We start from the raw sequence: 15,122 nt of genomic DNA, 5'->3' as shown, positions 1-15,122 counted from the left end.
TACCAGCCAGAGTGATACATGCTCCACTGGTAACCAGAGACCAGGTGTTCTTATTACGGTAATGGGCCTAGGGCAGGTTGGAGAGCCCCATTTTTAACACCTCTTAAATAACAGACTCCTTCAAGCCTCCACCTGGGTTGTTGGAGCCCTGAAAACTGCTAGGAAAAGTGAAGCTAGAAGATTAAAGTTTAGAAGAGAAATGGATAAGGATTAGGTAGGAATCAGGTGGTCAAAAATATCTACTTTATTATTATTGCTGTTAATCTCTTACTATGACTAAATCATAAATTACAGTTTATCATAGATATATGTATATATAGGAAACATAGGATTTGTTACTATCCATATCCACTGGGGTCTTAGAATGTATACCCCATAAGCAGGGGGGACTGCAGTACTTTGTTTTCTTTAGAAAAAATAGTGATTATTTTTCTGATTATATGATAAACACACTTATTATAGAATTTAGAAAAGCATCTATAATTTCACCTCCTCACCCAGAGACAATCATTGTTAAAATTGTATGGTTCTTTCAAATATATTTATAAGTATATATAGACTTTTACAAAGTTGTATTAATATTAAACAGTATGCCATTAAACACTTATATTACATTTGCCTCCACAAACCTATATAATTAAATAGTATTTTAAGACATGGCTTTAACAGCCACATTTATGCCATACACTTGTATGTTTACACACATACAAGTCAATCCACACAAATTCATTTAACAAATATTGATGAAGCCCCTTCTATGTGTTGTGCACTGTTTGCATAGAGAACAAGACAGTATCCAAGCCCTCCTGATGGAGGTTACAAGTGTCAAAGGCTTAGCCGTGGTTTTCTCCCATCAGTTACAATGACTGTTTTACTTTCATCATTAAAAAAATACTAAAGCCAGCCATTGCCATTTTCAAATATTTGAACCTGATCATTGCCAATTATTAGCAACATTATGAATAAAACTAAGGTAGATACACAAATTTCCTGTTAGAAAAGTTAAATATGCCTTTATAATTCTCCCATGATTTCCTAGTTTCTGATAACCTAGTCTGAGATTTTAGATAAATGACAATGATAATTTTAAAAAAGAAATTATATTTTGTATCTTCTTTTAAGAAGAACTTACTGACATCTTTTTATTATCTTTTTATCATCTTAGCAACAGTGTGGGCTTGACTCATACATACTGCTCACTTTTATACTGATAGTCCTTTCCCCTTCTTGGTTTTTTTTGTTGTTGTTGTTTGGTTTTTGTTTTTGTTTTTGTTTTTTTACTTTATCCATATTTCTTTATGTATCTTCAAGGAATCTTTTAGGAAGGCTTATTTATTTATTTATTTATTTATTTATTTATTTATTTATTTATGTTCGATTTGCCAACATATAGTAAAATACCCAGTGCCCATTCCATCAAGTGCCCTCCTCAGTGCCCATCACCCAGTCACTCCATCCCCCTGCCCGCCACCCCTTCCATTACCCTTTGTTTCCCAGAGGAAGGTTTAGATGGCTTATGCTCTAAGCAGTAACATGATAGCTTTCCCTCTCTAACATTGTCTTATGGAATGTCATCTTACAAGATAACTGCCTGAGGCCAACCTAAAAGTATTTATCCCTTTGAGAGTGATCTGACTTCCTTTTAAATGCTTACAGGCTTTTCACTTATGGCTAAAATACAGATTTCTGTTTTACATATGTATATATGTATGCATACACACCTATTTTATTTTATATTTATATATGTCCTAGAAAATATTTGGTGCTTTGCCACTCCTCTCTGGTTTTCTTTCCTGAACATCAGTGGCTTCATCTATGGGTTGAACTTTGGTGCAGCGGGGAGATGAGGGAGTTCTACTGTTTCATCAAATGTCCCCTCCTGTCTCTCCTGCAGTTCCCATTGCATGGCCTCTTGTTTCCTCCTACATTTGTTTTCCTTATTTCCATTTTTTCTCTTGTCACTTTAATATCATTATCTTTTTTTCTCTGCATTCTGGGCAAATTCCCTGAGTTTGTCCCCTACTTTACCCGTTCAATTTTCCACCCATTTCAATTTCTGATTTTCCTATTTGCAAGCCCATCTCCCACTGAAGTTTTCAACTTGGTCATCAGATTTTCCATCTCCATTCAACTCTTGCTAAACTCAGATCCTGAGTGTTCATTCTAGGATCATAATTGCAATGCTTTTTATATTCTTGTTGTTAGCATGAACCAAAAATTTTCTAAAATGTCAATATCTTAAATTCATTTTAGATTATTTCCATTGAGCTCTCCTTCTCCTAATTTATCTGATCTTTTCCTAGGCTCAGTGGTATTTCTGCTTGCTGTGCCTTGTAAATGAAGCCCTGGATTTGCCAATATAATGGCTAATATAAGTAGTGGCTTAAATCAGCCAAGGTTCTGACAAAATCCTTCATACTTTGGAGAAAGAAGAGATTTTCTTTTACTCTACACTTGCATGACCAAGGCCAACAGTCTACGGGAAATAGGAGAGATGGATATAATGAAAGCTCAGCAGTTCTTTTTTCCCAGCCATGAACTTCAGAGATACCCTGCTCTTTCCTGTGGCCTCTTGCTCAGGGATCATGCTCCACTGGCCACCAGCCTTCCACATTAGGTTACCTAAAAATAAAACTTTCTATTCTTTGCTGCCTACAGGATTGCCCGCATGATCCGTCAGGAAAGAGGCAACGCCTTACTCGTTGGAGTAGGAGGAACAGGAAAACAATCTCTTACAAGACTTGCAGCTCACATATGTGGTTACAAATGTTTACAAATTGAACTGAGCCGGGGATATAATTATGACAGTTTTCATGAAGACCTCAGGAAGTTGTACAAACTGGCTGGTGTAGATGACAGGAATATGGTCTTTCTCTTCACAGACACCCAGGTATGTGTTTAAATAGCTCAAGCACAAGTGTCATGATCGCTAGTGTGTTTTGAATAGTTTGTGTGATGTAGTTCAAGGAACTGTTCCCTCAGACAGCAGATGTCTTAGACCTTGTAAAAGACTTTTAGAATCCATTTTCATTTATTTTACCAACTGGTGTGTTACCCTTTAAATTTTTAGTAAGTATGAGCAAAGATTAAGGAGTTGAGAGAGTTTTGAACTTTTCTTTGAGAAGGACGTAGAGAGCAGAAAGTAATAAATTGTTTCTGTAGCAGTAAATATAAGGAAATTATTCCCTAACATAAATCAATTAGAGAAATATTTTTACACAAGAAAAGGAAAGTAACAATGGCTTTTTGGGGGTTAAATTAACTTTCAAATTAAAATAGGATTGCATGATTATATCTATGTCTTCAAGAACCAATATAACTGATCTCAAATGTGTTCTAAAGAAAATTTTCTATGTTTCTATGTTGGCTGTACCTGGGCATTTTAACATTAGGGAAAATAAACCTTTATAGAAATTAGCCAAGGAATAAAAAAGTGATAGATCTGATGCATAAATATTTTAAATTATTTTAAATTAAGTAGAAGTCATAAAAATAGGAAAATACTTTTAACATCTCTGACATGCAGGGAATCTGTATCTGAATATATAAATTTTTTTTTTTTTACAAATTAGAAAGGACTCATTGCCAAATGTATATACACCACCAGCTCTGGCCACCATATGCTTGCCCTGGTCCCTAGCTGCTGGACCTGGAGGCACAGCTGAGGATGCCAGAAGCTCTTGCAGCGCTCACCAAGGAACACATACTGTGGGCCCTCAGCCAAAGAGACATAACACACTCCTAGGCCCAATGCCAACACATGTTCCCACACCTGGTGCCCTGCACCACTTGACCTGAGGTCACAGCATGCTCCATTTTGTGCCCCCACCTGCAAGTGAAAGTCTCCCCTTACTCAAGTCAGTCCAGAAAGTTTGGCAAAGGGAACTCCTTCAAATGCGCATATACCTACATTAGGCTACAGGTGTCATGAAAAACCAGGGAATCATGACACCACCAACGAAATACAGTGAACCTCCAGGAACTGGCCCCAAAGAAATGGAGATCCAGGAATTGCCCCACAAAGAATTCAAAAGAATTTTTCTAAAGATGTTCAGGGAGCCACAAGAGAACACAAATAAACAATTAACTACATCAGGAAAATAATACAAGAGCAAAATGATGGAGCGTGACACTACCAAGATGGCCATATAGGTCATTCCCACCATCACTCCCCCTCACAAGAAAAACTTACAATAGTTTTCATGGACAAGACACCCACTGAGAGAATCACCACAGAGACCAAGACAGACCACATGAGAAAGGTAAGTGGAACAGCTACAGACTGATCACACTGCCCCTCATCCAGGTCAGCACAGCACCACCCTAAGAGGTCTCCCCTGAGCCTACAGTTTCCCCAGTGGGAAAAAGAGATCCTGGAGGAACATCCAGGTCCCTTGCCTTGTTGGTCGCTTCTTGTGTATCCCACTCCAGTCTCACATCAGAGGAATTACAGGGGAATCTGCAGGACTTGACCACTGGAAAAGATTGTGGTGGAGAAGACAGGGTGGGCTTGCAATACCCAGCACTAGGATCTTGGCAGACTGAGTTCCCACCTGCAGCACCCAACTAGTAATCCCAACCAGCAGTTTTGTTCATCTCCAGAGCCAAGACACCGATGCAGTGTGATCAGGGAACTCAGGAGAGTATAGAGCTGCCTGATTCAAGAGCCTCAAGCAAAGAGCCTTGCTGCCCCCTGGAACTTGGTCTGCCCTGCCCCACCTCAGGCAGAGGAACTGAGACATAGGCCCACATCTGTTGAGTGTAACTCCCAGCCCCGCCCAACTGGGAAGCTTGGCCTGAACACCTGGGAAGTTGTGTAGACTAACAATGAGTGGAGAGTAGAGCAAGCAGAACCAATTATCCACAGAGCAAAGCCAGGGGCGCATTCAGAAAGGAAACTTGGGGTACAGATTGGCTTGAGTCACAACCACAAAGAGAGTGCCCTTCTGGCCTTGCAGCCAGTTCTCTTGCTCCACCCTGGGAGAGAAACTAATTTGTAACTCCACCCATTGCTGAACACAGCTTTTAGCCCACCTGACCAGGGAACCTAACCAGAGTGCATGAGAAGCTGCATGGCCCATCTAACAGCCCTGCTCCCTGCCTGCAAAGCAGAACCAGTGGCTTCATCTGGCCAGGAAATTCAGTGCACCACCTTTCTTGATTTAGGTCCCCAAACGATAAGCCATGCAGGCCTGGAGGTCCACTCAACTGCCCTACCAAGACAGGGAAGCTAATTCATAGCCTTACCTGCTACTGAGTATAGTACCCAGTCCCAGCCATCCAGGAAGCCAAACCAGAGAATCTAGTCAACCATATAGCCCATCCTACAGCCTTGCTTAAGGAGGGAACCAAGTCAATGGTCCTATCCAACTGTTCTCAGCTAGCAGCAACCCACCCCCAACCTCAGAGCTTGCAGTAGCCTCACCCCAAAATAGACCCTGACAGCAACCCCCACCTGCCCGAGGATTGCTAGCTGATGTGTCCAGAAACCCAAACTGAGCAGACTGGTGAAGAACTGTCTCTGCCACAGCAAACCTGTAAAGTCAGGAAAAGGAGACTGCTTACTCAAATGTGCAGATACCAATGTAAGGAATCAAGGATCATGAAAAATCAGGTAAACATGACACCACCAAAGAAAATGAACAAAGCCCCAATATGATCTATGAACTATCAAATATAGAATTCAGAATGATTTTCTTAAATTTAGTGAACTCTTAAGAACCCACAGACAACTAAACAAAATTGGGAAAACAATGGATGAACGGAACAAGGAGTTCAACAAAGAAAAAGAAACCATCAAAAAACCCAAACAGAAATCCTGAGCTTAAAAATATAATGACTGAACTGAAAACTTCAATGGAGAGCTTCCAAAGCAGACTTAACCATGCAGAAAGAAAGAATCACTTAAGACAGGACATTTGAAATTTTCTAGTCAGAGGAGCAAAAAGAAAAAAGAATGAAAAAGTCTGCAGAACTTATAGGACATAATGAAAAGAAACAATGTCCCAATTATGAGAATTCCAGAAGAGAAAGAAAAAGGAACAAAAAATTTACTTAAAGCAATAATGGCTGAAAACTTTCCTACCCTGGAGAAAGGGACATCCAGATCCATGAGGCTCAAATAGGTTGGACCTGAACAGGGCTACACTGAGACACATTATAATTAAACATATAAAGAACTCATAAAACTCAATAGCATAAAAAATCAATTTTTTTAAAAGAGCAGAGGATCTGAATAGACAGTTTTCCAGAGAAGACACACACATGGCCAACAGACACATGAAAAGATACTCAAAATCAGTAATCATCAGGGAAATGAAAATTAAAACCACAGTGAGATATGACCTCATGCAATGATATGCCAACAAATTGGATAACCTGGAAGAAATGGATAAAATCCTAGAAACATACAGTCTAAAAAAAAAAAAAAGAAACATACAGTCTACCATGGCTTTCATCAAAAAGACAAGAGACAACAAGTGTTTGCAAGGATGTAGAAAAACGGGAACCATGTGCACTGTTGGTGGGAATGTAAATAGGTGCAACCGTGTGGAAAACAGTATGCAGGTTCCTCAAACATTTGAAAATAGAACTACCACATGATCCAGCAGTCCCACATCTGGATACATATCCAAAGGAAATGAAAACAGGATCTCCAAGAGATATCTAAACTCCCATGTTTATTGCAGGATTATTCACAATAGTCAAGATATGGAAACAACCTAAGTGTCCATCAATAGATGAATGGATAAAGAAGATATAGCACGTACATATATCTATGTACACACACATATATAAGTTTACACACACACACACACACACACATATAATGGAGTATCCTTCAGCCATGAGAAAGAAGGATAGCCTGCTATTAACAACAACATGGATGAACCTTGAGGACATTATGCTAAATGAAGAATTATGCTAATTTGTTGCTTAGTCAACAAAAAAAGATAAATACTGTATAATATCTCTTATATGTGAATCTCAAAGAAGCCAAACTCTTGGAAATAGAATATTACTGATTACCAGAGGCTGGAGGAAGGGGAAAATCGTGAGATGTTGGTCAAAGGGTACAAACTTCCAGTTATAAGATGAATTAAGTTCTAAGGATCTAATATACAGCATGGTGACTATAGTTGACAAAACTGTATTATATACTTTATTGTTACAAAGAGAGTAAATCTGAAATGTTCTCACCACAAAAAAAAAAAAGAAATGGTCATTATGTGATGTGATAGAAGTGTTAGCTCATACCATAGTGGTAATCATGTTGCAATATGTAAGAATATCAAATCAATACACTGTACACCTTAAATTTATACAACGTTATATGTCAATTGTATCTCTTTTTAAAAGGATTTTATTTACTTGAGAGAGAGAGAAAGGGAGAGAGTACCCAGGGGGGGAACAGCAGAGGGAGAGGGAGAAGCTGGCTCCCCACTGAGCAGGGGGCCAAAGATAGGCTGGGGGGCTCAATCCCAGGGACCCTGGGATCATGACCTGAGCCAAAAGCAGCCACTTAATGACTGAGCCACCGAGGCACTCCATGTGTCAATTATATCTCAAAAAAGCTGGAAAATGAATACAAATACAGTCTTTTTAAAATGAAAAGAGAAGTATATCAATAGATCAATAGATCAATAAAAATGTAATAAAACATGAATAGGAAATTCCTAAAAAAAAAAAATTCAAGGGCTTTAAACACCTGAAGAAATGTTCAGTTTCACCAATAACCAAAGAAATTTCAGTAAAAATAAATGTCAGAGGTTGACCTTGAACATTAACAAAGGTTAAAAATCATAATATGCAGTGTTGACAAAGGCATCAGGAAACAGGCCCTGCATAGACTTCACAGGTGAATTTGCAAAATCTTCTGGAACGTAGTTGGCAATATGTAATTAAAGCCCTTAAATTTCTCTTACTTATAGTCACAGCTGCATACAAAGTTGTATGTACAAAAATATTGTAGTATTTTAAAATAACAGTTAATTTGAAATAGCCTCATTATTCAATAAGAGAGTCACACAAGTAAATTGTAGTATAATTATACAATAGGACACTTTGTAATAAACTTAAAATTACTTTGTGGAAATACATTTATGTGAAAAATGTTTATGATGTATTGTTATAACACATACACAAATCATCTACCATACAGAGTCTTTGGTTTAATGTATATCTAAACAGAAATGCCATAGATACAATTAGAAAATGTCTGGGTCATGGGATTGTGAAGACTTTTTTATTTTCTTCATTTTGTTATCTGTAGTTTCTTATTATTCTGAAATTTAAATTTTTCTTATAGAAGTTTACTGTTGCTTTTAAAAATTAAGTAAGTTATATAAAAAGGCTCTGTTAAAGCTCCAAAGATCAAGTCAGCAAAAGCTCCACTTAAAACAAACAAAAGGCTTTTATACACTGTTGAAAGCCCCAATCAATCTCAAATGTTCTATGCTAATGGAGAGTAAACATAACCATAATAATTAAAATTAATGTTGGTATGTATGTGTATATATACATATATATAAATCTATTATAAATATGAGAAGTTGAGAGAAACAAGAAATTTACAAAATTTAATTTGCTATTTCTAGCAAATACAAAGTAGAAATGTGTATGTCTAGATATATGAAGAATATAATTTCTAAGCTAGAACTAATGGCTATATACTACATTTATATTTTATAAAGAAAGTAAATATTTTCTAATACTACTGAAAGTTTACAAAAATTGATATTAGGCTTAAATAAATTTTCAGTAAATTTTAAAAAGCATAAACTATGCTGAAACATTCTTTGTCCACACTCTAGTTAAAGGAGAAATTAATGATGTGGCTCAGGACTTTAAAACAGTCATAAAAATTTCCTGAGTCAAGAACATCAAAATTTAAATCTCTTATTTAGACACGAGGGAAAATGAACTTAATATAAATAAAAATCTGCAAATGCAGTCAAACAGTTCTTAGGGTTAAACTTATAGATTTGAATAAAAAATTAGAAACTACATATATTAGTTCACTTAAAACTTCAGGAAAATAAAGGTCACAAGGAAGAAAAAGAAAAGTAAGAAAAGCAAATAATAAGATAAAAGCAGATATAAGTAAGTTAGTACAAAGAACTAGTGTTTGCTCTTGGGGAAAATTAATAAGACACAATTATACCAACTTCAAGAAGAAACAAAATGTTACAAGGGAAGAAAATAAAATAACAGGTACTTTGTCATAGTTAAGTAATAGGACTCAAACTTTTTTTTAAATTTTTTTTGGACTCAAACTTTATTAAACTAAAAGTTAACTGAAACAAAAGGATAAATGATAAATTTTTTAAATATTTGCATCAATTATTAGGCAAAAGGTTTATTTTGTAATCCAAAAATTACCTGTTCAAATGTAAACTCCAATGTATAAATCGTTACAGTTTGAACAGATTTTTTAATGGAAAATAATAAATGTGGAATCATATTTGCCCTCGTTAACAATCAAAGAAATGCAAATTAAATTCTCCCAAAGCAAAATTCTCCCTAAACTAGCAAAAATAAATGTTAAAGTTTAATGAAATCATACTTGAGTTGAATGGGAAATTTAAAAATCTTCCAAAATCCAGGAACTATTCATGCACTCTAATTGCTAATCCCACTCTTGGGAATTTATCCACAGGAAATAATTCAACTGGGGAGAAAAGTTATAGACCTACATATGTTCTTAAAATGTAAACAAGACTGTGGACCATTTAAGTCTATGTAAAAATAGGGTACATCAGCTCAATAGTGTGTTATGCTCCCATTAATGTTTATAAATACAATGAGTACCCTACAGAATTATGAATAAATATTTATGAGAAAATGTTAGCTGAAAGAGGGTAGAATATAAAATGTTTGCACAGGAGCACCTGAATAGCTCAGTCCGTTAAGCATCCAACTCTTGGTTTCGGCACAGGTCATGCTCTCACCGGTTGTTGTATTGAGTCCCATTTTGGACTCCACAATCATCTGAGAATCTGCTTGAAAATTCTCTCCCTCTACACCTCCCACACACACACACTCGTGTGCACTCTCTCTCATATAAATAAATTTCAAAAGTAAATAAAGTAAAATAAAACGTATGTACATATTGCTTGAACCATGTTAAATATGAAAGCCTTTTAAGAAACAATACAAGGATAAATGAAATGTCAATGTACTTCTGTGTTAGAATATTAAGATTCTATCTAATTTTTAAGATTATTTTCTCTTAAAGATAAAATTAACTCCATGCAATTTTTGATTAAATATTTGCTTTACCACTTACATGTAATAAATCTAAACTGGCTGAGTGAGTTATAATGATCACCCTGCTTTCTTCTACAGATTGTAGTAGAGGAATTCCTGGAAGATATAAATAACATCCTGAACTCAGGTGAAGTGCCCAATTTATTTGAAAAGGATGAACTGGAACAGGTTTTAGCAGCCACCAGACCAAGAGCAAAAGAAGTAGGAATTTCTGAGGGGAACAGAGATGAGGTAGGATACGTCACAATGGTGATGTGGCTTTTGTAAAACAAAAACTTGTGTTAACCTTCCTTTCTTTTTTTTTTTTCCTACAAATCCCTTTGAGGAGTCCCACAGAAGTCATAGTCTTGTCCAAACTGGACAGCTTGCCTTATCCTTCTTTCAACACAAATGTATTTCACACATCCACACTGCCCTGCCCAGGGAGTCCAGTACTTTTTATTCCTTTGCCTATCACCAAGGTTATGACACCTAAAACAGAAATGGATTCCCCAGGCTCTCTGGGCCCAGCCCCATCTCAGAAAAACACAGCTCCTGTCGTCTTCCGTTTCTCCAACACAGTGCTAGTTTCCCTAAGCTGTTATTGGTCTACCCCAGTGCTTTCCCTTGCTTCTGTCCTTTTTGTGACTACTTCGACCATTCTTGTCCAGTTTGGACAAGACTATAACCTCTGTGGGGCAGTAAGTTTTCTGTTTTTTGCTTTCCACTGATCTCTCGGGAAGTCTGGTGAACCAATGCTTTGAATGTAGGGAGTAAAATATATGGAATTACAAAGGAAACCAATTATATTGGGGGGGAGCCCATCCATGGACTCCTCAAAGGGACACACAAGAGATCTTTTGTGAGATCTCTCTATTGCTAGGTCAGGGCTCGTAAGTACAAACAGGAGGCTCTACTTCAGCTGATGTAAGCAGAAAGGCATTTATTCGAGAAACACAGAATCACCAGGGAGAGCCCAAGAAAGGGATTCAAGGCAAATTCCTCAGAATGAACATGAAATGGAGATGGTAGAAGTCAGTGGTCAGGGAAGCCACTGAACCAGTCAGCATGCTGCTGCTTCGGCTGCCAGCCCCACAGCCACACATCTCCAGCCACCTGAGAACGTAGCTGACATAAGGAGCCACATCCAGAGGTGGTTGCTCCAGGCCCACACCACTTCTACCAGACTTTGCACCTTCACAAATGGTGGCCCTGCACCTGTCTCTTCCAATGGCCTCTACCCCAAAGCAAAAATGTGTATGAATACCTCTCCACTTTATTCAAGAGGCCTCCTTAAATACACTGGTGAGGAGGACCTGCACCACATCTGGAATCCTAGTTGCAATCGAGTCTGCCAAATGTCATTTTTAATCTTTCCAAATTACGTGAGGGGTTGGATTGGAGGTTGAACAAAACACTTTGCATACCTACCACACTAATACTTTTTATTTAGTATTAGCAGACCCAGAGGCATTAGCTAACACTTATTTTCATTGTTACCTCACCCTTACTTTAATTGAAAAATATCTTTTTGTCAGGTGTTCCAGCACTTTATCAGCAGAGTCCGTCAGAAGCTACACATTGTTCTCTGTATGAGCCCTGTGGGGGAGGCCTTTCGGTCCCGATGCCGGATGTTTCCATCCCTTGTGAACTGCTGCACTATTGATTGGTTTGTCCAGGTGGGTGACATCCCAGGACACCTCTCTGGGAAGTTGGATTTGTTTGATTTTTTTTAAGTAGGCTCCACACCCAAGGAGTGTCCAACATGGGGCTTGAATTTACTTCCTGAGATCAAGACCTGAGCTGACATCGAGTCAGTGCTTACCTAATCTGAGCCACACAGGTGCCCCTGGATTTGCTGGATTTTAAAGGGGTAACACATTGTCCAAGAATAACTCAAGGGTATTTGCATTAGCTTTAAAGCCTGCTGGGAATTTACTCTGACAGTGATAATGATTGAACAAATGCTAAACAATTTATAAAGGAAGAGGAGACTATTGAATTTAGCAATGTAGAAATTATTGGTCATCTTGACAAGAGCTGTTTCAGTGGGATGATGGAGAAGAAGGTTCAAGAAAGAAGAGACAAGAGGAATCAGAGACAATGAACACAGGCAACTCTTTGAAGGACTTTTGCTCCAAAAAAACCACCAAGAGATGAATAGTAGCTACAAGGGTATGTGAGGTCAAGAGAAAAGTGGGTTTTTTTAAATAAATATTTATTTATTCATGAGAAACACAGAGAGAGAGGCAGAGACATAGGCAGAAGGAGAAGCAGGCTCCCCGTGGGGAGCACAATGTGGAACTTGATCCCAGGACCCTGGGATCACTCCCTGAGCTGAAAGCAGATGCTCAAGCACTGAGCCACTCAGGTGCCCTGAGAAAAGTGTTTTTAAGTGGGAAACACAAATAGCACATGTGTGTGCTGATGGAAATGATCCAGAAAAGAAAGAAATATATTGATGGAGCAGCAGACAGAGTTAAGTGTAATCGTACCAATACCATTGAATAGGCAAGAAGAGATGGGATCAAGTCATCAGTGAAGGGGCCAGCCTGGGCAGGGAGCACACACAGCATACCCCAGAGGGACAGGATGGGGCGGGGGGGCAGAGGAGATGAGCACAGATACAGGGAGATGGGAAGATGTAGAGGTGAGAGCTCACTTAAGCCCTGCTCACATTGCTTCTGTTTCTTTTAGTGATGTGAGAAGTAAGGTCATCAGTTGAGAATGAAGTGGAAAGAGGAAGTGTTAGCAATCTGTAGAAACATTTTGGGGCTGCTTTAAGAACCCACTGGAGCTAGTAGTCACGAAGTTCAAATGAGGCCAGTTGGCATGATTTGTGTTTTTCTCCAGCCATGCTCGACTACACAGTCACAGACATGGGGTAACAGAGGGTTGTATTTGACAAAGGTTCAGGTGAGAGCAAAGAAACAAGAGAGGAGCAAAGAAGTTGAAAAGGGAAAGAGGGGCAGTGATTGTAATGGATCTGCATTATAAACAGAATAAGGATGTGAGGTCCTTGTAATGTATGTGATTTCATTCACGGAATTGTTCTAAATACACCCAATCATTTATTCATTCAATGAACAAATCCTGACTGAACAATGTCCACATGCCAGGCACCGTGCTGGGAAGACCCAGGCCCATCTCCAGTGAATACAGCCATTCAACTCATTACACTTACAGATATGAGTAGGAATTAATTAGGGAAAAGGATGGGAGGACAAAGCAAGGAAGAGGTCCAGAGAAATGCTTTTTCTTACTTGTTAAAATGTGTATTATAGAAAGGCAACAGGTTTTCCAAATTATATCTTTATTTACAGTGGCCTAGAGAAGCACTTCTTTCTGTATCAAAGACATTTTTCTCAAACATCGATATTGGAAAAGAAGAACTGAAAGAGAAGCTTTCCCTCATGTGCGTGAACGTTCACTTGAGCGTCTCTAACATGGCAGAGCGTTATTACACAGAGCTCCGGAGACGGTACTACACAACGCCCACCTCCTACTTGGAACTAATCAATCTCTTCCTGACTATGCTGAGTGAAAAGAAGAAGCAGTTGGTTTCAGTAAGTATAATATTATCAATAAAAAAAAACTTTTTTGGGAGGCGGGGGGACTTGAACTCAAAACTTGCCAAAACTAGCGGAAGATCTCTATGCCATCTTACCTGCTGGAGCCTCCTCCAGCCCAACACATGGCCTTGACAACCTGAAACAGATACAAACAAAGTTTCATCTGTTGGCTGAGAGGCCTTCCCCTTCCTTGATATGTCTGATTTTCTTCCTACTGTCATTTACATAAGTGTGCCTCAGTAAAACGATATGGACGTTGCAACAGCATGGAAGTTAAGCAGTAAATCAGACATCTCTGCAGTATTTCGTGAGAAGGAGAACCTTTTGTTAAGCAGTAGAGACGGAGTTTTGGTGGTCCAGCATCTGTCAGGAGTTCCCATTAAGAGCAAGGGCTTCAGTATCAGCCAGACCATATACAACCAATGTTCTGCCTCTTTCTTGCTGCACACCCCTTGAGCCCCTTGTGTAACTACTAAGTCTTAGTAGAAAATAGGGTTTAGAAATATCTATATCTACCCCTTTGGATTGTTGTGGAGTTTCAATAAGATACTGTGTATGAAGGGCTTGGAATATGATCTGACACATATGAGGTACTCAGAAAAGAGTGGCTGCCATCATCATCATCATCATCATCATCATCATCATCAGGCAATTTACATGACTTGAAATTTTCAACATTTTAATCAAAATGAAAACATTTTGATATATACCATTAAGATTTTTTAATGTTCTTCAGAAGATTTTCACATGGTAAATAAATTCATGCTTTGTAAAATAACTTGATAAATATTTTGAAACCTGTCAACTTGAGCCAGGATTCCTTTTTTAAAAAAAAAAAAGATTGATTGATTGATTGATTGATTGATTGATTAATTCATGAGAGAGAGAGAGAGAATGGCAGAGACACAGGCAGAAGGAGAAGCAGGATCCATGCAGGGAGCCTGATGTGGGACTCGAACCCAGGTCTCCAGGATCACGCCCTAGACCAAAGGTGGCACTAAACCGCTGAGCCACCGGGGCTGCCCCCGAGTCAGGATTCCTAACTCACCTTCAAAAAATAGTTATTCCTAAGTGCCTCCTCTACTAGGTACTCCCCTGTGATACTAGTCAAAAGTTCCTTACCACTGGTTCAGATCCAGCAAGCAAAGCTGTCTCTAGAGCACTGACAAGTTCTTAGTTCTACTCACCCATCTTGAGGAAACAAGTTCCTAGAGCTACTGTAATCTCCAGGAATTCCTATCTGAACTTACCCTTCATTCATTCAAAATGCTACCAAGTTGCCAAGCTCAGGGGATCAAAATA

General features: G+C 38.4%; 1 protein-coding gene across 1 annotated transcript in view; it reads left to right on the top strand.

Annotated features, from left to right (window-relative positions):
• The window catches only part of DNAH6 (dynein axonemal heavy chain 6), a 242,056-nt gene that overhangs the window by 148,703 nt on the left and 78,231 nt on the right, over window positions 1-15,122 (top strand). The window contains exons 46-49 of the mRNA XM_055312464.1: window positions 2,659-2,890; window positions 10,348-10,500; window positions 11,787-11,927; window positions 13,572-13,814. Of these exons, the coding sequence (XP_055168439.1) occupies window positions 2,659-2,890; window positions 10,348-10,500; window positions 11,787-11,927; window positions 13,572-13,814 (769 nt within the window). The remainder of the gene's footprint in view (window positions 1-2,658; window positions 2,891-10,347; window positions 10,501-11,786; window positions 11,928-13,571; window positions 13,815-15,122) is intronic.

This window comes from Nyctereutes procyonoides, unplaced genomic scaffold, assembly GCF_905146905.1.
Source record: "Nyctereutes procyonoides isolate TBG_1078 unplaced genomic scaffold, NYPRO_anot_genome, whole genome shotgun sequence".
NCBI classification, from domain to species: Eukaryota; Metazoa; Chordata; class Mammalia; order Carnivora; family Canidae; genus Nyctereutes; species Nyctereutes procyonoides.
The sequence above is the reverse complement of the archived record's forward strand: the minus strand, read 5'-3'. Positions and strand labels throughout refer to the sequence as shown.